We start from the raw sequence: 21,490 nt of genomic DNA on the forward strand, positions 1-21,490 counted from the left end.
CGTCGAGGAGCGGCTCCGTCCCTCGCTTCGTCCTGTGTGCGTTATCCCTTCTTGGCTTGTCGTCTGCTCATTCGCTGTTTTCTTCTTTATCTCGATGTTTACTTGCTGCTTATTTCCGTCGTCTGCTCGTTCCAGAGCTCTTCTTCTTTTTCTTTTTTTTTGCGAGAGCTACTGACCCTCCAGGCGCATTTCTGCCATCGCCGTCGCCGTGAGGTTCCGTGTAGAGTGCAAAGGCGATAAAATCGTCGCCGCGCGCGTATGCTTTATGTGCGAGTGTAAGCAGGCGATCGCAGCTCAATGTCGCGCACGCAACGGCGGAAAGCGGGGAGGAAGTGCGCCGCCTTTCGTCGCGCGCAAGGTTCCGGGGGAAGGGTAAGCAGGGGGGGGAGGGGGGTGCGCCCGCACGGGCTGCTGTATCTTGATAGCCATCTGCGACAGGGACCCAGTGCGCCCGTGCGCTGTTTTCGCGGCTTGGTTCGCGTTGATATGAGACGCAGCACGAAGGTCACTTCGCTCGCCGCTGCTGCCGCACTTCCTGACTCCAGCGTTTTGACAGCTAGTTTCCGCGGTCGTCGAGTGAGATATGTGTTCATGTTTGCTTGCGGGCGCGTGACACCATGCTTGTTGATTAAGTTAGTGTGCCTACGTTTATAAGCTTATACGGCCGATAAAACTACCTTCCTTTATTCGCATAGTTGTCCACTAATTTGCTAAAACAATCGATGCTCCGGCTTTCGGGGGAAACTGCGACTTTTCTGTTTCCATCGTCCGCTCTTTGCTTGTTCTTGCTTCTGGTTCGAAGCTAAATGGTATCATTAAGATTCTAAACATCATCATCATCATCATCAGCCTATTCATGTCCACTGCAGCACGAAGGCCTCTCCCTGCGATCTCCAATTACCCCTGTCCTGCGCCACCGATTCCAACATGCACCAGCAAATTTCCTAATTTCGTCGCACGATCTAGTCTTCTGCCGTCATCTATTGCGCTTCCCATCTCTTGGTACCCATTCTGTCACCCTAGTGGTCCAACGGTTATCTAGTCTGCGCATTACATGACCTGCCTGCCCAGCGCCATATTTTTTTCTCTGAATGTCTATTAGAATGTCGTCTATATCCGTTTGCTCTCTGAATCGAACCGCTCGCTTTCTGTCTCTTAAAGTTATGCCTAGCATTCTTCGTTCCGTCGCTCTTTGCGCGGTCCTTAACTTGTTCTCAAGTTTCTTTGTCAGCCTCCAAGTCTCTGCGCCGTATGTCAGCGCCGGTAAAATGCGCTGATTGTATACTTTCCTTTTCAGAGATGACGGTAAGCTCCCAGTCAGGAGCTCACGATGTCTTCCGTATGCGATCCAACCCATTTTATTCTTCTGTGAATTGCCTTCTCATGGTCAGGGTTCTAAACAAGCAGATGCAACGGGTGAGATACGCAGTATATGGGAGGTCACGCATGCCAAAAGACTGTTCGTAGGACTGTATTGTTTTTCCTTACGCTTTCCAACTGTCTTGGACCTTTCCCTGTGCTTTAATGCTCGCTTGTTTGACGTCATTCGCTTTCCTGTATGCTGAATCGCTTTCTCGGTACTGTCTCATATTCAGCGTGCGCGCCCACCATCGCTCGTCGCTTTGGGGGTTCGGCTCGTGGCTTGCGAAAGCAAACGAGACAGGCGCGTGCGTGCTGAAGTTCTATCAGTTTACCAGTGTTGTTATTTCTGCGTTTTCCTTGGGCTGCTAAGCACGAGGTCGTGGGATCGAATCCCGGCCACGGCAGCCGTATTTCGATGGGGGTGAAATGCGAAAACACCCGTGCACTTAGATTTAGGTGCACGTTAAAAAACCCCAGGTGGTCCAAATTTCCGTAGCCCCCCACTACGGCGTGCATCATAATCAGAAAGTGGGTTTTGGCACGTAAAACGCCGTAATTTAATTTCTGAGTTTTCCGTTCAATTAAGACACGGCAATTGGGTGGGTTCGCGGCAGTAACGGACCTTACGGCGGGACAAATGTAAACAAGATGCGCAGCCGCGTTGCCGCAGCTGTGTGCCCCGTTTACCACTGACCGCTTTCTATGCTGAAAGTTATCCAGCAATGCTGCCGACAATCATGGGGTGGCATGAGAGTAAACGATAGCATGTCACGTGGAGCGTGTGCTGATTGTCCGGGAGAGTTATTAGCGCTAAATACAGGCGGGAAAACAGTGCAGAAAAACAGCGACGACTCGGCAAGATTGGAATCTCCATACATTGTTGATTTCAATACGAGCCTTGGTGTATAGTTAAATTTGCCTTGTAATTTGTAACGCTTTTTTTTTTCTTTCTTGTTGGTAAGTGAAGAACCACGGGACATTTGTTTTCAGTCTTGATTATTCTCTTTGTATATAATACTAGCTGCGGTGATCTTTTGTTCTTGTTGTTGCTTCTGCCGTACTGTATACTTTTTATTCTCTTAATTTTTCCCTTTGGGGGGGGGGGGGGGGGGGGGGCTCAGTGCAGGGTAGCCAACCGCGCTCATTCCTGGTTAAGCTCCCTGCCTTTCATTTATCATTCTCCTCTGTCTGTCTTGTAATTCTTTACTTCAGTTGTTGAGATCCGCCGTGTTCCTTCCTTCCTTTTTTATTTCCCTTCTTCAAACCATCAATTTTTATGTTATTACATTTTTATGCGCCAGCGCATTTATACCAGCAGCTGAGCAGTAGATAGCCCGTTATTGGAATAATAGTCTTGTGAGCTATGTTTGGAGCTCAACGTCACGATATATGGCGCCACCACAGCTACTGCTCATGTCTACGTCACCGATATTCTGTACGGACAAGCTAAAACTCTAAAGGTATCAAAAGCATGTAGCAATGTCGTCTATTTCGCGTCGCGTCTGGTGAATTGGCCAATCTAACGAACCCCAGCTGGGAAGCCTTCATGAACCGCTTTGTCTCGTGGTGGTGCTGTTTACGGTGCACACCCATGACACCGTCTGCAAAATTAAATGCGCAGGTCTGAAGCAATATGGCGGTGTTTCGAGACGACAAAACACTATACGGTCAATCCTCTGACTGTCGGTATCGACGTGAACACGATACCATGTTGATACCGTGTCAACTGCAGATATATGGGCAGCTGCTGCGGCTAACTATTAAGGCGAAATTAAGGGGCTCGTTGCATTGGCTCGTACCCAAAAAAAAAAAAAAAGAAAAAGCGGCGTCTAGTCCAGTGAAGCAAAAGAAAAAAAGAACACCTAGGCTTATAAAAAGTTCGACAGCATACTACACTACTGTAACACGTGAAGGCGAAAGCCTGCAGCACACGTGGTAATGCGTTAAGTTATGCGATCGAAGGGGTCAGACTTCTTGTAAGACATCAGGAGCCGCAGTGTGAAGTAAACGTACGGCGCTGTAGGTCGAGCTCCTCAACGACACATGCGAGCACCTAATGCACTACCTCAAGGTTCTCTCGTTCTTTCTTTCTTCCCGTCTTCCTTCCTTCCTTCCTTCTTTTATTTATTTATTCCTTTCTCTTTCTTCCTGTTTATCCTTTTCTTTCTTTCGTTTCTTCATTCATATTCAGCCATGGCATCTTTGCTTGCTTACGGGGGTATGAGCCATTCCTGATTATGATATTAGGGCGAAAGTCTTAAATGGCTCGTTGCAATCAATGTCTCATACCCGAAAAAAGCGGCGTCTAGCTTAATGAAGCAAAATGTATAATCAGGAATGAATTCATACCCCCGAAGAAACGAAAGAAAAAAAATGATAAAAAGAAAGGAAGAGAAAAACAATGGAAGGAAGACGGAAAGAAAGAGAGAACGAAAGAACCTTGAGGTAGTGCGTTACGTGCTCGCACGTGTCGTTGAGGAAGTCGACCTACAGCGCCGTACGTTTACTTCCCACTGCGGCTCCTTATGTCTCACAAGACGTCTGACCCCTTCGATCGCATAACTTAACGCATTACCACGCGTGCTGCAGGCCTTCACGTGTTACAGTAGTGTAGTATGCTGCCGAACTTTTTTTGTGTGTGTGTGATATACGACGTGTATAGTAGCTGCTTGCGCGTTTTGCGACCAAACTGGGATAGCGAGGCCCGTATATATACGGCGCCACCGCGGTGCGGTGGCATGCACGCCACGTCGATCCGTGTACCACTGTAGCCAGCCTTCTGTGTGTGTACGCGCCCGTTGCTTTGAAAAAAAGACAGCCCCCATCGCCCGGCTCACTCCGCGCGAGCGCGTCCTCTGGCCCCCAAATGGTGACGCAGGCCTTGACTTGTCAGCGCGAGTAAGCACTGAATGGGGCGGGCATTCACGGCCACGTTCTACGCGTGCCTCCCGAGGGCCTCCTTCAATCTTCGCTTTCTTCCGGCCGCTGCTTGTGGCCGCCAGTCGGCGTATAGGCCGCCCCGTGGCAGGCAAACATCCTTCCACGCGCGACTGCTTTGCTTTTCAGGGGGTGCGCTGGTGGAGTGTGGCGTCTGGTGGAGTGTTGACGTCTCGAACGGAAAGCTCTTTTTTTTTTTTTCGAGCGCAGTTCCTGAGCGTGTCGGTACTCTAGAAAAAAAAGTCGTAGTTTCGCCCGAAAGGCGAAGCACCGATTACGATAGCAAATCAGTGGACAGCTATAAGCAGTAAGGATAGTAGTTTTGTCAGCTGTATAAACTTGTAAACATAGGCACACTAAATTAACAAGCATCGGGTCACGCGCGCACAAGCCAACGCGTGAACACATCTCACTCGACGATCGCGGAATGCTCGCTGTCAAAGCGCTGCAGTGAGGAAACGCGGCAGCAGCTGCGAGCGAGTTGACCTTCGTGCTGCCCATCGCATCAACGCGAACTAAGCCGCGGAAAGACAACGCAGCGCGGACTCTGTGCCCGTCGCAAATGGCTTTACAAATACATTCGCCCGGCCGGAGTAAAACACCCCCCTCCCTCCCTACGCTCACACCGAACTTGCACGCGATGGAAGGAGCTGCGATTCCTCCCCGCTTTAAATTCCGCCGTTGCGTGCGCGAGATTAAGCTGCTATGAACGGTTCACCCTCGCAAGCTTTCACTCGCACATACAGCACACGGCGAGCGGCGACGATTTTATCACCCTTGGACCTTATACGGAACATCACGGCGACGCTTACGCCGACGGCAGAATTGCGCCTGCAGTGTCCATATAATTGGCGTCGCAATAAAAGGTAAACTTGTCTGTCGACGCTTCGGCAAAAAATGCGCTGCCACAAAGAACAACAAAACACTCGTCGTGATCGTACTTTTAATTCGTACGTCCGCGACGTATGGCTGCATGTGTGTGTCTTTTGACGGCGTCTGTCCGTACCGAGCCACGGCCGCTCGATGGTTCAAATAATGCGAGATACGCTTGGAGGAGCTGCTGTCTCAGGATACCTGAAGCAGAACATTGTTCGCACTTGCTTCTCCGTGACGCAATGCCGACGCTCAAGTGCTGCACTGGTGTGCCTTCCTCGTAGTGCAACGAAATGCTTCGGCACCACTCACTGATGTTAAACACTGTCTACAGTTCTGCCAGGAAAAAAAACTCTAAACAATACACACATCACATCCTTAGCGTTCGTTACTGCGCAGTGGCAAGTGTTACTCTTTATAAAGACGGAGCAAGAATATGCCGTTTCGGGTGTACTTTGTCCCTGGTGCGTACGCACGTTAAACGATTGACGATCCAACGTGTTGGCAGGTGTAGATTGGTGTATATATGCGCATGTGACTAAACATCTTCTCTGTCCCTCTGTGACGTGCAGGCTGTTTCAACGGCACCCCGAGTACCAGAAGCTGTTCTCCGGCTTCGCGGACGTGCCGCCGGAGGCGCTGTCCACCAACCCTCGCCTCGGCGCGCATGCCATGTCGGTGGCGTACGCCATCACGTCGCTGGTGGACACCCTTGACGACGCTGAGTGCCTGGTGGAGCTGGTGCGCAAGATCGCCATCAGCCACACCCGACGGCCGGTCACCGTCACAAACTTCGAGGTGCGCCCCCCCCCCCCCTCCCCACCCTCCTCCGTAGCGGGCGGAGCGTTTTCAAGAAAGGAAACGGAAGCAAGACAGATGACGATTATTGTTGCGTGGCAGAGATACACCCCAAAGGGTGTAACTTTGCCTAAGAGTGTAGACAAATGTACACACTCTAAAAAAAGTTTGCACCCTTTGGGGTGTATATCTGGCACACAACAATAATCGTCATCTGCCTTGCTTCCGTTTCCTTTCTTGAAAACGCCGCGCCCGCTACTTTCCTGTCGGGAATGCTTGTGATGCTGATGACGCGCATGCCGATCGTTACTGGAGAGTACCGGGCTCGCAGCGTTAAAGAAAGGAAACGCAAGCAAGGCAGATGACAATTATCGTTGTGTGGCAGATATACACCCCAAAGGGTGTAAACTTTTTTTTAGAGTGCAGGTCGGGATGCTCCCCTTGGGGAGCATCCCGTAGCGAGCGTATACAATAACTCGCCTCATTCTATCAGCGGAGAAAATCCGGCCACCAAACAACGAAAACCGGGCGAACGAGGTAAGAAATAAAGCTGTTCGCTTTTAAGAGCGCCCGCACTCCTCTTGCGCTTATGACATATTCCGAGAGGCATAACCTCATGTTTTACAAAGATAAAGCTGCTCTGTCCAGTTAGCAAAAATCCGGAGGCTTTGTCTCAGGTTTACGGATATTAGCCACCGAAATGTACTACGAAATACAATGGCACTTCTCTCGTTATTTCGCTCTCATCGTCATCGCGCGAGCGCCAAGGAACAAGACGACAAGTGGTTCGCGAATGTATTTCGTGGCACATTTTTGAGGACAGATGCCTCGAAATCAGTAGATCCGTATATACGGAGCGTGTCAGTGCCAGAAGTCGCGGACTGCCTTCAAATTCCATTCGGAACTATTACAATGAATCGATTTTTGCTAATTGGTGAATTTCTTAGGCTGTAGTGCGTTGCACAAGTAATATTCGCATTTTCTGATAATCCAGCTGAAGTGGCACTGTCGCGTCCGCGACAGTCCATTTCTCGAGCAGAAACCGAGCAATTGAGGAACGGGACGTGAGAAAAGGGGCGGACAACAGAGCCGTTGTCTCTCTCTCTCTCTCTCTCTCTCTCTCTCTATTTACGCCATGTTGTTTTACGCTATTTCAAGTCACGAACCAGCCTTGCAGCCCAAGTGCGTACGCTTCTGCAGACGATTTCTGCCTTTTATGTATAACGAATCCCGTTTCGTGGCATATAGCCGCCTTATCAGGCGTCGTTAACCATATGGTACGGCCTAATCTCGGTCTCGCACGGCTGCCCTGATAAAGACCGCTGGACGGCGCTCGCATGCAGGTACCCTCGTAGAGTCACTCTACGCACAGTAACTGCAGGCACCCTGTTCGGGAGGCTTAAGCGAAAGTGCTGCCCGCCCGTCACATCGTTCAGTTCGCTGTGAGGAGTGACGAGAAAACTGGCATCATTCTGGCTTCTCCTGAATTTGCCAGGCTGAAAAGACACATCCGATTTCACGAAGCTAAAAAAATGAAATTCTCCAAACCAACGCAAAATAATTTACTCATATAAAGCATATATATCAACGACAAGAAAGGGGGTTGACCGAGGGGCCCGATGTTTATTAGTCGCATCATAAGAGGCCAACAAACACTGACACCAAGGACAACATAGGGGAAATTACTTGTGTTTGATAAATGCAATAAGGAAACGATGGATTAATGGAAATGAAAGTGGGTGAAATAACAACTTGCCGCGGGTGGGGAACGATCCCACAACCTTCGCATTTCGCCTGCGATGCTCTATCAATTCAGCTACCGCGGCGCCGCTTCCCGATCCACTTTCTTGAATATTTGTTTCCACCACCCACAGACCTTGGCGGCGGATGTGGAACATCCTTTCTGCCGCAGGCGTCACGGGAACGTGATCTTTTTGGGTGAAGGCAACCGGTCAATAAAGCCACACATGCTACCTGAAGGCATCAATGTTGCCGCATTCGGCTACATTGTTTTTTCATCCACTATCATTTCCATTAATAAATCGTTTGTTTACTTCATTTCTTTTGCGCAAGTAATTTCACAGCATAGCTGCTGTAGTAAATAATTTAAGGTGCTCTGAGGCTTAAGTAGTATCTCGTCTAGATTTCCAAGTTTTTTCGAGGTCCAGAATCTTTGTGTATAATGCGGAAAATGAAAAGCCTGCGCTTTTCTTCCTTTGCTGGGACTCGCACTTGACCGTCCTCCCTACCCGTCTCTCTCGCAGCACACGATGGCCGTGATCGTGGACACGCTGAAGGACCGGTTAGGAAGCAAGATGACGCCGGCGGCCGTGGCGGCCTGGGAGAAGACCCTCAGGCTGGTGGTCACCGTCACCGCGGACGTCTACAAGGAGGCCGGCAAGAACTAGGCCGCACAGCGCTGCCCCTCCTCTCTCGCATCGGCTCGCAGAAGACGCGAGCAGACGGCGTCGTCACCTCTTGTATACACTGCTTCAAAGCGCGTGCAGACGCTGGTGGCTTCTTCGCGGTTGCGACCGAGAACGCGAGTCTTGGATGGTCCACGGAAACGTCACGGTTGCCGAGCTCTTGTGGTTACGCTTAGTATGCGCAGGGCACGCATTGTTACGAGGGCGTCGTAGGATCGAGTGTATTGTCCCCGCTGGAAGCACGCATGTGTTATATATAGTCAAATGGAACAGCCGCGGTGTGATGGCGGTTTGCCCCGGTCGTTCGCTATGCCGAGTCTGGCACAATCGCTTGTCTGAAGGCGTATTCGGCAATGGGTCCCGATAATGCACACTAACGTGACCGACATATGCGCATCCGACTCGCGAGACTGCGATGTGAATAGTACTGCGATGAACACGGATGAGGCGCGAGACATGCATTCTGTGTGCGCAGTAGCTGTTTCAGAGGTGTCCTCGCTTTCACAGTACAGTTGGTGACGGCCGCTCTTAGCAGCCGCGTATAGTTCTGGGCGATTAGGCTTGAAGGTATTGGAGCTGCTATATTGATGTCACTCAAAGTTACAGAGGCAGTGCACACCTAACTTTAGCACCGTGCAGGCGCCATGTTGTACGTGTCGTACGTAACCCGGCGCCTCGCTGTGCCGTAACCTACAATATACTGGGTGTCCCACGTAACTTGTGGCAAAATTTAAATATATATATACATTACTAAGTAATCAACTTCTCTAATATTATATTCAGAGCAAAAGTGTGAATGAGAAATTTGCTGACCATCCTCGAAAATTCCCGATCCAGCTTTTTTTTCTGTTGCTTTAATACGTGCTACATAAAAGATTTTTTTTTTTCGAAGTTTAAAAAAAAGTCCGCAGAACACGAAAAAATATCAGACTCCAGAAAAAAAAAATTCCAGAAAGTCCCAGACTGATCCCTCAGGACCTAAATAAAGTTCTTCATACCATACCATACCATACGAAAAAATACCGCGCGACTAGTCGCACGTATTTAATTAAGCGAAATACAAAAAAAAAAGAAAACGGAAAGGTCTGACTTGCTCCAAGCGACAGCAAACAGTATTGCATCGGTTCTGCCCAGCTACGTGGCACTGGCATATTCTTTTCCTTTTTTTTTTTTTCATTACGGTGTAAGTTACGTGGGGCACATGGTATGTGGTTAGCTACTGTGAAAATTGGTCTGGTTCATATCAGCCTTAGGCGTCAAGAAAAGTTTTCAGAATGTTCAAATTGGTGCTGATATAATTACCGTAATTTCAACTCGAGAGCACCGGTTACCTTTATAACGCGTAAACGAGCACCTTAATGAATGTTACCGTGTTCAGAGTGAATATATCTGCGGGTCAATGAATAATATATATATATATATATATATATATATATATATATATATATATATATATATATATATATATATATATATATATATATATATTCAGTCTTACAGGTCGAAGTGTGCGGCAACTTTTTTTTTTCTTTTGTCTGGAATGGTAATCTGATGGCAACCGATGATCTGATTCCGGTATATACACGTGTACCGTATCGCAGGAAATCAGCGCGCGGACAACGCAGACCAAGAGTGAAAAGACACGCCACTTCGCGTTTTCTCGGTCCGAGGTGTTCGTTCGCTGGTTTCCGACGATGCAACCACACCGGCTTTGCCCAGCTTACCGTTTTCCTGCGATATGTACATGCAAATCCCATAAGTTGGTGCAGAGAGATTGGCGAACATGTTCACGGTCGGTGTTCGAATGTAACTGTTTTGACGTTCTACGAGGATACGTGTTACCAACGGAGCGTATAGAAGTAAATTTGTGTGTGCAACGTCGGGTGCATGGAGACGGCCCTGATGAAGAATGAGCTTTTGCTACGCCACCTTTATCTCATGGAAAGCGAGCCTACCTGTTGTACGTCTTTTTTTTTTGTCTTTTTCTTCTTCTTCTTCTACTACTTCTATCGACGCACAGCATCATACATGCAACGCGGTCATCGCTATTTAGGTATCGTTCAAGCAAACAAAGTCTTCGCCTACAAAACTTATCGCCCAATAAGTCGTTGCGATTTTTTCGTTACATCCTCCAAGATGGACGGCGATCGTTGAAGATATCCGAGGTTATACATAGTTTCATCTGCCTATCCAAAAATGTAGACTGCAAGCTGCAAAGGTCATGGCAATAAAAGCTCTCGCGTAATGAAAAATAACACGTTTGCAAAAATTCCCTAGGAATAACGACGCGCGCGGCGGTTGTTTGCTTTCAAATGTACCGTGTCGCCTTTATATATATATATATATATATATATATATATATATATATATATATATATATATATATATATATATATATATATAGCGTGCCCTTTTGTATTTCCGAATACATTTTTTGCCTTGTTTCTCAGCCTTCATGTAGGTACACTCTTACACATGCAAGCAAACAACTGCACCAGTGAAGCATTGGGGCTGTCATCGGCTTTAGCAGACGCTCGTATTTACAAGCGAGAACGGTTCAGTTAGCGATCCATAAGGACTTTTTAAGCCTACATTTTGTTTCTTTTTAACCAATAAATATAAACAAGTTTCTTGAAACAGAATTTACGTGCGTTGTTTCAGTGGTGTCGCCGAATACCATTTCGTGCGAGAACTGACAGACGTAGACCTATTTTACAACGCTTTCTGCGCAGCGCGCTGTATAGGGGTCGCCACAGGCCCGCCTTCTTTGGACGTCTTCTGATTCGAGAGCAAGCGGCCATCAGCTGCCGCCCGCCACTCACGCGGCGTTCTGCCGAGAGACCGGGAACCGCTTAGTCCTGTTTACTTAAAACGTTGAAAAAGCAGAGAGAAAAACGTCTTCTGTCTGTCTGTCCTGAACAGCAAGAACTGCGACGATAGAGACTTGAAGGTGTGTCACACGAGACTTGCTGGCGAGCTTCGAACGCCTCAGATGCACGAGCAGTGCTCGCATTTACATACGTCCGTTCGTCACGCACAACCTTGCGCGCAAGGCGAGCCCGACAAGGTCTACCGCCAGTGCTGGATAGCGAATTGTCGGCGATGGCTGGCAACCCATTGCCAGGCTAACGCCACCTGGGCAGCAACAGCACAGCGATACCGCCACCGCTGACGCAGATAACGCGGCACGTTGAACTTCGATGAGCTTGCAAGTCAACGCCACGCCCTCTCCACGCAAGTACGACCGACGTACTAGAGCAGCTTCACTTTCCACAACGGCGAAGTCAAACGTGGAATAATAATATTGAACTGAGAGCTAGTTGGTCAATAATTATATACGGCGAGTTTATAATTATATGCGGCGAGGGAGGCAGACAAGGACGTCCCTTTGTTGTTTCAGTTAAGCTGTTCAGGCTCGTCTCAGTGCGATTACATATAGCCTGTCACCGCTAGTTTCCTTTCTGCGCCGGGATTCAAACAGCAGGCTCTCGGCCACTTGAAATATTTCTGTCCACGCGCGCGCGAATACATTTCAATCTGCCGCTGTAAGTAATCCGAAACCATTCCCATGTTATTTGATCAGCGCTGGCAATAAGAACGACGCGGTCTGATTCAGCCGCCGCGGCTGGAGCAGGTCTCAAACACTTATTTTCTGCGCACGCGCACACGCCTTTTCGGAACGAAGTTGTTACGCACACAGTTAACGACAACAGGCGCGCACGGCTGTATCAGCCTTACAAATATGTCCCTCTGCAAACTAGAACATAAAGAGTAAAATCAAACATCGAGTTGCCTTATTCGTCGCCTTTGGCCGATAGGCTTGCAGAGTGTTAAGATTGCAGCTAGCGCAGACAGTACGGGTAAAAGAAGGGTGTATTTGCACTGCCTCTGCATTTTAGGCCAAAGTCTGTTTTTGTCTACTCACTTGAGGCTCACCGTGATAGCCTAAATAGCAGGTTTCTGAGCCATGCCTGCGGCCGCGGCGACCATTGTGTAAACAAGCGAGGAAACGCCTATCAGAATTATGGAGCTCAATGGCGGGCGCTGTCACGTCATCAAATATGGCGGCGCCCATGGATTTGGTGCTGTAAAGGGTCTGCAGATGATCTGCGACGTTCTACCTTTTCAAAAAGCGTTTCGTGATTACCTAAAGCCTATCTTGGCTGTCGTCTTGTCTTGGCTGTACTGTGATCGGTTTATGCGCTGTGCAAAATGAAATCCTGCTCGTGCGAGAAAAATGAATGCATGAACAGATCCACGAAACTTCGATCGGCCGGAGCGCTGGCCGGAGTCTTGGCTGTTGCATATTGGCTTACAACTTTTGTTTGAGAACTTTGTTTTTAAAGGATACTTCTGCCTAGAATGGCGTATTCGCTGGCAAGCGAGTGCCACCATATTAAAGAAAAGCGCTCTGCCATGTGAAAAAGCTTCGCGTCTGGCTTCTCGGTCCAAACAGAATATGTCGCCTCTTTCGCGGTTTTCGTTTCCGCTTCGACGCCGCCGCCTAGCGGACGTTGGGCACAGCACAGACGGGAACGAGGACGCAGACGAAATGAAGAAATTAAACGTAGCAGACGACTGACCAAAGTAGCAGGGATGAGTTTTTTTATGCCCGCACACGGCGCCCCTGCGCTGTCCAGACTTAATGGCGTTATTAGCCACGGCCGGATGGGAAACGAGCGCTGGCCGCTAACGGAGAACTAATTTCCTTTGCGATGCCTCATGCGTGAATTCTTGCAGCCGGCACAGAATCGAAGGCGGAAAAACCAAAAGGCATAATCTCCCAGAACTGTACACGCAGTCTATTGAAGATGCATATATCGTCCGACTTTCCACTGTCATTTTCTTCGTGGCAACGAGACCATGAAGAATTTAATTATTTCGACTGTGGCTGCGCACTTTATTTTCATTTCCAATATGGTGTCTCTCCGAGTGTAATGTGACAACCCGGCTTATATGTGTCTTTCTTTTTCCTGTCCGCTGTGTGCATGAAAAGTTACATTTGGTATGACAAACCTACTTCTTTTTACGTTTTAACTAGCCACGTTTCTCTCTCTCTCTTTCTCCCTTACTATTAAGGCCCGATTTATTACGCAACGAACACCCTCGGCTCAAATAAAAAAAATTATTCAAGCTGTAGGCACACGGCAGCTGTGGTGAATTGCGAAGCGTACAGAACGTCACAGGAATTACCTGTCGCTTTTTTTCCGGGCAGTGGCCCTTTTCTTTTGACGAGCACAGTGATGCAAAACGAAAACATTGGTAACGCATTGAAGTTCAGCAGAGAACCATAATGTGTTGATGCGCCACTACCGCCGTATCAGGTATGTTGTAAACGGCGATAGTAGTTTTAGCGCTGCTAGCGGCATCTTGTGACGGTTTGTCCAACCACTACAATGTTCTATGGGTGTTCTCGTGTTTTAACGATTACGTTTCATGAAACTGAAACGTGTTTGGTCATTGCAATAACAGCTCTGCGACACCTGGTTAAAGGGACACCAAAGCGAAACAATAAATCAGTTTAGACTAATGAAGCATCGTTTTGAGAACCCTGCAGGCGGTCATTTAAAAAAAGTAGTTTGATTATCAGATTAGAAAATGAAGGTCCAAGTATCAGTATTTGAATTTCGCGCCGAAACCCCAGTGCCGGTACGTCAGCGTGACGTCATGGATTCCAAAGTATGTTTTCGCATTTGAACCGCGTTGGCTGAATAAAGGTTCCCGAAACTTGTCATGTTTAATATTTGGTTCTTATAGAACACAATGTAGTCAATCTGTACCGCTATATATAATTAGTAGGCCCTAGAATATGCCATCAAAATCCAAGACGTCACAGCCCCCAGGTGCGGGGCGTCGCCACCCGTATCTCGTTCTTGCGCTTTTTCTGGCTTACCAAACGTCTTAGCGTTGTAAGAGTGGTGTTTTTGGTGTTGTAGAACGGTAATTTACTGATGCAGAAGAAATCATTTTTCACTTTAGTGTCCCTTTAAACTCTGCTCCCCAACATGGCTCCAACAACGCAGCTTCAGTACAGTTCACTACAGCCTGTCCGCAAACGTGCCACCAGCGTAGCGCACATTTACGAAATGCCGGAACATCGGAAAAGCAGACGTGCTCGGCATGGTCGGTGGCACCATCGTCTCACGCTGGCGTCAACTAGAGCACACAGAACTATAAATGCGGCGACCATGTCCTGTGCAGCTGCATGGTGCAAAGGCGCCAGCAGCAACGGTCATTAGGGTACGTGAAACTAGCTTTTTCTCCCTTCTGTTAGAATTATAATGCGAGGCAAGAACGTTTCTAAGGCGCTGCGGTTGTAAAAAGCCGCCATAAGATGGCGCGTCCCAGCGCTGACACTGCTCTCCCCTTCTCCGGTGTTCCGTGTACTGTGGCAAGGCTAAAATTCTGTAATGACTGTCGCTGCACAGCCATCCTGTACGTTGACTCGTATTTTTACCCCTTGGCACCACTGACGAACGATGGCAGTCCGAAACGGGAATCAGCGCGTTTTTTTTTTTTCGCCGCAGGGTTGGACGAGGCCTACAGCAACAGGAAAATAGGATTTGATGCGCGCTGTGTGTTGCCTACAAAGCAACGTGAGAGTCAGCGCACATGCTTTGGATGTGAATATGGGGCGTATACGTGCACACGGCACTCGATGAAATGACAGCGTGGCGTCACCGGCAGGACGCTTGCGTATGGCTCGGCACCTAGCGGTGGGCAGTGAGCAAATTTGCCACCATGGCCTCCGAGATTGTCCCGCACAATGGTACGGTCCCAGTAACCTTACCACGCGCAGGAGTTACTCATGAACACTATGCCTGCACCAACGCATTTATTCTCGTAATGACAAGGGAAAACGTACAAGCTCGTGTTGTGAAATAGGTTACGAATTTTTTTTTTTTTTCCCTCGTGTGCAGCCGGCTTGCATTTACCGAACCGGAAATTTGACATCTCGTAAAAGTCTGGGGCCAACAGTGCATATAACGCGGAACTTGAAATTTCGAGTTGCAACTGCTTCTACATAGAAACGAAGTTCGTGCTATCGGCAAACATCCTTTCCGGAATACATGTTTAATGTGTACGTGACCACTGCTTCGAGATAGCGCCCGTCAGCGGGCCATTTAATTCATATCACACAGCTTACGTTTGGAGGACAATGCGAAAGGCCAGAGGAGGACCCTATCATTATATGTCTGTTTTTGTTTGCGGAGCTGTCGTTGCTAACGGCTTCTCGGGGCATTAATGAGTACAAATTAGGCATGTGTTGTTCTGTTTAGTGTGATACCGATTGTTTATTGTGCTTTTGTTGTTGTTTTGTTTAGTGCTTACCTGCTATGTTTATTAACCCACATAAAACAGCGTGTTTGTTGTATAAAATTTCCAAGACCTGTCTATACATAAAATTGCTCTATACTTGAAATAAATAATTGTTTTTGAAGAAAGAAATTATCACGTGTCCAAGTTTTTCTTTCTGTGCACCGAGTTATCATCTGTGGCTGACGGAATTTGCGAAAAGAAGTTATATACGTTCCGGGATGTATTATAGAACTACGTAAGCTTCACGTCGCTGCTAACTGCTGCTAATAGTCTGTCGCAAGAGAAACAGTGTCATACAGTAAAATCGTAGCGCAAAGCTACAAAAAAAGAAAGAAAGAAAGAAAGAAAGGAAACAAATGGGTTTCTGGGAATAGCAAGGCCGAAACAATCGACCACTCGAAGGGACACAAACCATGGCAAATCTAGTTCTGCAAGAGCCCGCAATGCAGACGAAGATTCATCAAAGTGAAACCGGTCACCCACCCGGCTGTAGCACGAAGCTACGATCGAGTTTCCTCTATACCTTGGGGATAGGATAGGATACACTTTATTGCTCTAATTTACAGAGTCGTTCAGCAGTCAGACCGAGCACTTCCATTTTCTTGTCGATGGTGACTTCCGTATTGCAGGGTTGGCGCCCCTATTCCAGGGCACCACTGGGCGTGGCTGCTCGTCGGGTATGGTTTACCAGCCCCTGTTGGAGGCATGGGTTGCCGCTGGAGAGCACACTCTACCACTGCTCCGCACAATGTTTCGTTTTTGCTGCATTCCCACGTGACATGATAAAGGGTGAGTTTTGCGCCACACCACGGGCATATGTCCGTCGTCGCGACAGTAATTGGCTCGGACTATAAGGAGATCACTTGCGCGTCGGCACGGGACTGTACGGTAACTGAGGGAGAAGAAATGACTGTTGCTCTAGCGGCCGCGGAGGGTTACCACGCAAAGAAATCCCTTACAACATTAACGGATTCTAAGGAAGCATGCCGTAACTACATCAATGGTAGAATTGGCCAACTGACACGCAGATCGTGAGGAACAAGCGAAAGATAACGGTAAGATTAGGGAAGGACTCAAAGAAGTTCCATTTGGCGATAAATTCCAGGAACTCCAGGCAACGAGTCTGAAGACGATCCAGAGAATCCCACTCGTGGTTTTTGACGGCCGTACTTATGCAACGTCGCTCTCAACGAACGCTTCGCCGTAAACGCGAGCGCCGGGCACGCTCGTTGAACGCCCTCTTGCTGCTGTCTTTGTTCGTCTTCGCTGCGCGTTCTGAACGGAAGAGGGACCCAAGAGCCTCAACGCCTTACAACGCCTGACTGTGTGTTTAGCGACGCCTGCTCCCAGCATGAACGCACGGCACGAGCGCACCCCACGTGAAACGTTGCTCTAAGGCGAGTAGTTTAGCGACCATTTTGCGAATTACATTTTAAACTTTACTGGCCGCGAACTTGCGATTTCGCCGTGGCCGTGCTCCGAGGAGGCACATCATGCCACACCGCGTTCCTCGTCGTTGCGTTCGCCTCCGCTCGCTTCGCCAGCTGCGTCGCATGCCTGATAACATGTCGGAGGATTGAAAAGGAGAGTTCGCGTGCGCCGCAACCACAGTTGAGGCGGCAGTATGGACGGCGACAATTCTGATAAGCAGGAAGAGGCCTGGAGTCGACATCGGAACGAGATGAAGAGGAAACGAATCGCCCAGGAAACAGACGAACAGCGCGCCGAACGACTGGCTAAACGCCGCAACATGGCTAGACAACCAGACCAACCTGGACTTGCATTCAAGATTAACCAACGCTAACCATGCTATGCCTTAGCTTTCACTACGTATATCCTGGCATAGCCGAGCTAAGCCACTGCCAATTTTTCTTGCCCGCACATTCGTGCAATTATTTCGTGGGGTGTTGATAGAGCTGGAGCTTGACGACAATTCTGCGGCGCAACGCAACCGGTACATGAGCTCGGGCTACTGGATACCGGAGCATTCTTTGCCATTTGCGCCCAGTCAAGCCGGCGGAAGGGGTGTCTTCAGACGTATATGACCCTCCCCCCTGGCCCCCTGCACCCCCCCCCCTCCCGTTGCTACGCCACTGGTAGTAAATATGCCCTCCAGTTTCTTTACTGCTTCAAAAAGCAACTTGGAGGGATACAGCAATCCTTCCCTGTCACAAATTTCGTGAATTTTGAGACTATGCTACTGACACTAAAGTTATGCAGAAGAAGAGAGCGGCAGTTCTCACATTTGTTGCGAGTAAAAAATTTCTGCGCGATATACCTTGCCATATAGGCCTCAGACTCTGCCCAGGCGGCGCTGCGGAAAAACCCGTCACCAGCGCCCCCATCGCAGCCTTGGCGCGAACTGAGTAGTGCAAGGAGAGCTTTCCGCAAGCGAAAGTGCATAGGCCGCAATGGACCCTTCTCTTTCGTTTCTGTTGAGGCACGGTTTCCTAAAAATCAAGGACCTGGAAAGCTTCTTCCACCCATCCACACTTCGGAAAGGAAGCTCAGCAGGGCGAAGTATGTGTACAATATAAAATAAAGTCTCAAGTGTTATTTCGGCGTGCTGCAACTCGCAAGTACAGAGAGCATCAGGTTTGTCTATAGGCATATCAGCATAAAAATCGAAGCATTTCAAATTAGTTCATATTGAATATGTCCTGGACACAAGACTTAAGTATCTCCTATATATTTATGTATTTAATCGTAATGTTTTGTCTCGCAATTATTTACAGAGAGTAAATCCTTTCATAGCCTTTTCCAGGGTAGCAAACAGAAAACGTTTTCCAAGGCAGCAAACAGCGTGCTATCATAACGAAAGTAAGCTTCCTACAGTGCCTACGCGCTGCATCTTTCTTTCTCGCATGAGCTACAGCATCGCTCAGTAGCTTAATTTGAACTTTTCGCGCAGACGCTTCGAGCAACAAGCGCGCACAAATAAATGTAAATAAGCGCGACATTCTTTTTTTCTTTACACACGTGCGTTACTTCGCAATTACTCGTCCAGTGCTCCTACAGCAACTTTATTGCTCACATTTGAAAAACGCAGTCGAGCAGGATCAGCACATTGCGAAGCGTGCTTGTTGTATTGGCGCAGGACATACAAAATACCGAAAGTAGAAATGAGCTCGCGATACAACGATGCTCTAGAACAGGATTTTGAATTCATAAACGAACCAAAATGTTTGGTTAAGCTGGCCTGCCAAATCTCTCCGTTCCACTTGTTGAGTCAAGCGGAGGCGGACGTCTGTTAAAAGGTGGAGATATCGATGGCACATAGGCAGGATGGTTCGCAACGTTGTTTTTTCTCTTACCAACGAAGTGGCGGCTGCAGATTCATGAGTTTTCGCTTGGTTACCACGGTCCTCCGTCAGGGCTACGCAACACGATTACAGAAGAACAATATTGTCGCACTTTCTCGTGCGAGCCGCTGTGTTGCAGGGAATGCAAGTAATCCGATTGCCCAACAGGTTGAACGGCCCGAATCCAGCGCTCTCGCCTTTCCCCATCATACGGTCGCGATGGGAATCGGTAAAACTGAACGTTGTTATTCCGTCCTTCACGTTCATGGCAATTTACGACACAACAGTAGCATCGATTGCGGCGTTTCTTCGTAGAGCGCGGAGCTATCGCGGTTGCCGTCGTTTCCGCCATCAGTCTGAAGAGTGAGCCAGCAAGCGCTTTATGACAGTTCGGTGGCGCGTCCGACCAGCGTAGACATTCATAGTTCTCTGTCTGGGTGTTAAATGCGCAAAACACTCGTCAAATGGACCAAAATCTAGTTAAATCGTTGTTTCGCAGTCGCTAGCTGCAAGGCAACTTAGCAAGGGAGTCAGACTTCGCACTACTCAATTACTGCCTCTTCGCGCCGGCAGGTGGCGCTACGCGTCTTGCAAAACTCCAGAGTCTGACGTCCATAAGCCCAGTGCTCTGTCGTAGTACTGTTTAGCCTTTGCTCTACAAGCATCAGATTTCCAGCTTCAACTAACTCATGAAGTGACGCAACGTCCCCTTCCTTGTCAGAATTATCAGGTAAGTGAAGTAGTGATACCAAGCCTTCAATGACCTCTGTGTTCTCTATTTGCATTGCCTACGCCAAGTTATAGAAAGACAGGCAATTCACGACAATCAAAAATTGAGACGGCGTTGAGTGATCGTTGGAGCCGCACGACTGCCCCACAATACCAAAGAAGTTCTCCAAAATATCTTGGCTTAGTCTAGATGTCAATAGGGTCAATAGGTATTTACGGGCACCTCCTTCCAAGTATTCTAACAGAGTCAAAGTGCTGCACAATGTCACACGGCGCTCACCTACCGTCGACTGGCTCAAGAAGCCGCCAAGTCATTTTGCATGCGACTCCTAGCGAGACAAAAACTCGAGGAATTCCTTCAGAGTGCTTCAGAGCAAGCATGCTGCAACTGGCCGCAACACACGGAGAACGCGTCTCTAAAGCCCATGCGACTGCAGCGCCGCCGCATACATTCGGGACCTGTCTACGCTCCCAGCTTCAAAGCAGTGCGTGGCGCGCTTCGCTGTCTGAACACACTGCCCCTATTAACGCGACAGCGTTAAGGAGCTCGTGTCGCAGAAAAGCCGGTGTCGTCGGCGTCGTTGGCCGTGAGCGATAAATCCCAGCAGGCACTTCATGAATAAAAAACAACTTGCAAGATGGGCTGGGTGGGAATCGAACCAGGGTCTCCTGGTTCGATTCCCACCCAGCCCATCTTGCAAGATGTTTTTTATTCATGAAGTGCCTGCCGGAGTGTGAGACGGAGACGTTGCCACTGAGCCACGAGTTTGATACTTCAAAGCGGTACAAAAGCGCCTCTAGTGAACGCGGTGTTGCCTTAGAAACGAGCTGTTTCTAAGGCTCAGGCGTGCGTCGCTTGCTCAGGCGCACATTTCGTTGTCGCGCCGAACGCTGCGTTGCTCGACGCTCACCGCGTCCGATGCGGGGCGCGTAGTCGCTGCGCCGTAGCGCGTCTTACACCCCTTGGCGGGTCGACGGGAACGCTATCGCGTTCCACTCTTGAAGGCGAAGCTTAAGCGTCCTCCAATTTTTTTAGTACACTGTAGCTTGGTGCCGCCGTCTGTCGGGCGCCATCACCGACGGCAGCAAAGAGCGGTGATGGCGTAATGCAACATCCCTCCCCCCCCCCCTGTTGCGTAACGGGAGATTTGAATTTCGAGAAAGCTATTCGGACCCTTCAGTTGCAATTTTCTCGTAAACTAAGTCTTTTCTTGGCACGAAACAAGCGTTGCGAGGTTTTTGGAAAGGTATTTAAACAGTCCACGTCGACTTAGTATGTGCCTTTATTTGCACTTATTTCTCAGACTCTGGAAATTTTATCTACAGATTCATAGTCAATCTGTATTATTTTTTGATAATGTATGTATTTCTTCTGTATTTCGCGCTACTAATCTGTTCAGATTTATTTGGATGACATGTTTACCTCCGTACTGCACAAGTAACAATGATTTGATATGAGGTCTCCAATGCATTTCATATTATGTACCACAGTGCTGAATGCCAATAGGAGCGGGAGCCACTTGTCAGGCCTTTGGAGCTCTTTGCTCCTACTTCCATTTCTGTAATAGAAGCAAATAAACTTTCACCTTCACCTTTAGTGTCCCTTCAAGGCGAAAGCCTTATATGCCCCATGAATCGAAAAATTCGGCGTCCGTCGTTAACATCGGATAGCAAGAAAACTCACGTAACCAAGTGATGACGGCGCGTTCCCGGTGCTGGACCTCCTGCGGCTCGCACTGTGCA

General features: G+C 48.6%; 1 protein-coding gene across 1 annotated transcript in view; it reads left to right on the forward strand.

Annotated features, from left to right (window-relative positions):
* The window catches only part of LOC126538740 (globin-like), a 132,190-nt gene extending 122,370 nt beyond the window's left edge, over positions 1-9,820 (forward strand). The window contains exons 2-3 of the mRNA XM_050185475.2: positions 5,745-5,970; positions 8,235-9,820. Of these exons, the coding sequence (XP_050041432.1) occupies positions 5,745-5,970; positions 8,235-8,378 (370 nt within the window). The 3' untranslated portion in view covers positions 8,379-9,820. The remainder of the gene's footprint in view (positions 1-5,744; positions 5,971-8,234) is intronic.
* The last annotated feature ends 11,670 nt before the right edge of the window (positions 9,821-21,490 follow it).

Source organism: Dermacentor andersoni, chromosome 8 (assembly GCF_023375885.2).
Source record: "Dermacentor andersoni chromosome 8, qqDerAnde1_hic_scaffold, whole genome shotgun sequence".
In the NCBI taxonomy this organism is placed as follows: domain Eukaryota; kingdom Metazoa; phylum Arthropoda; class Arachnida; order Ixodida; family Ixodidae; genus Dermacentor; species Dermacentor andersoni.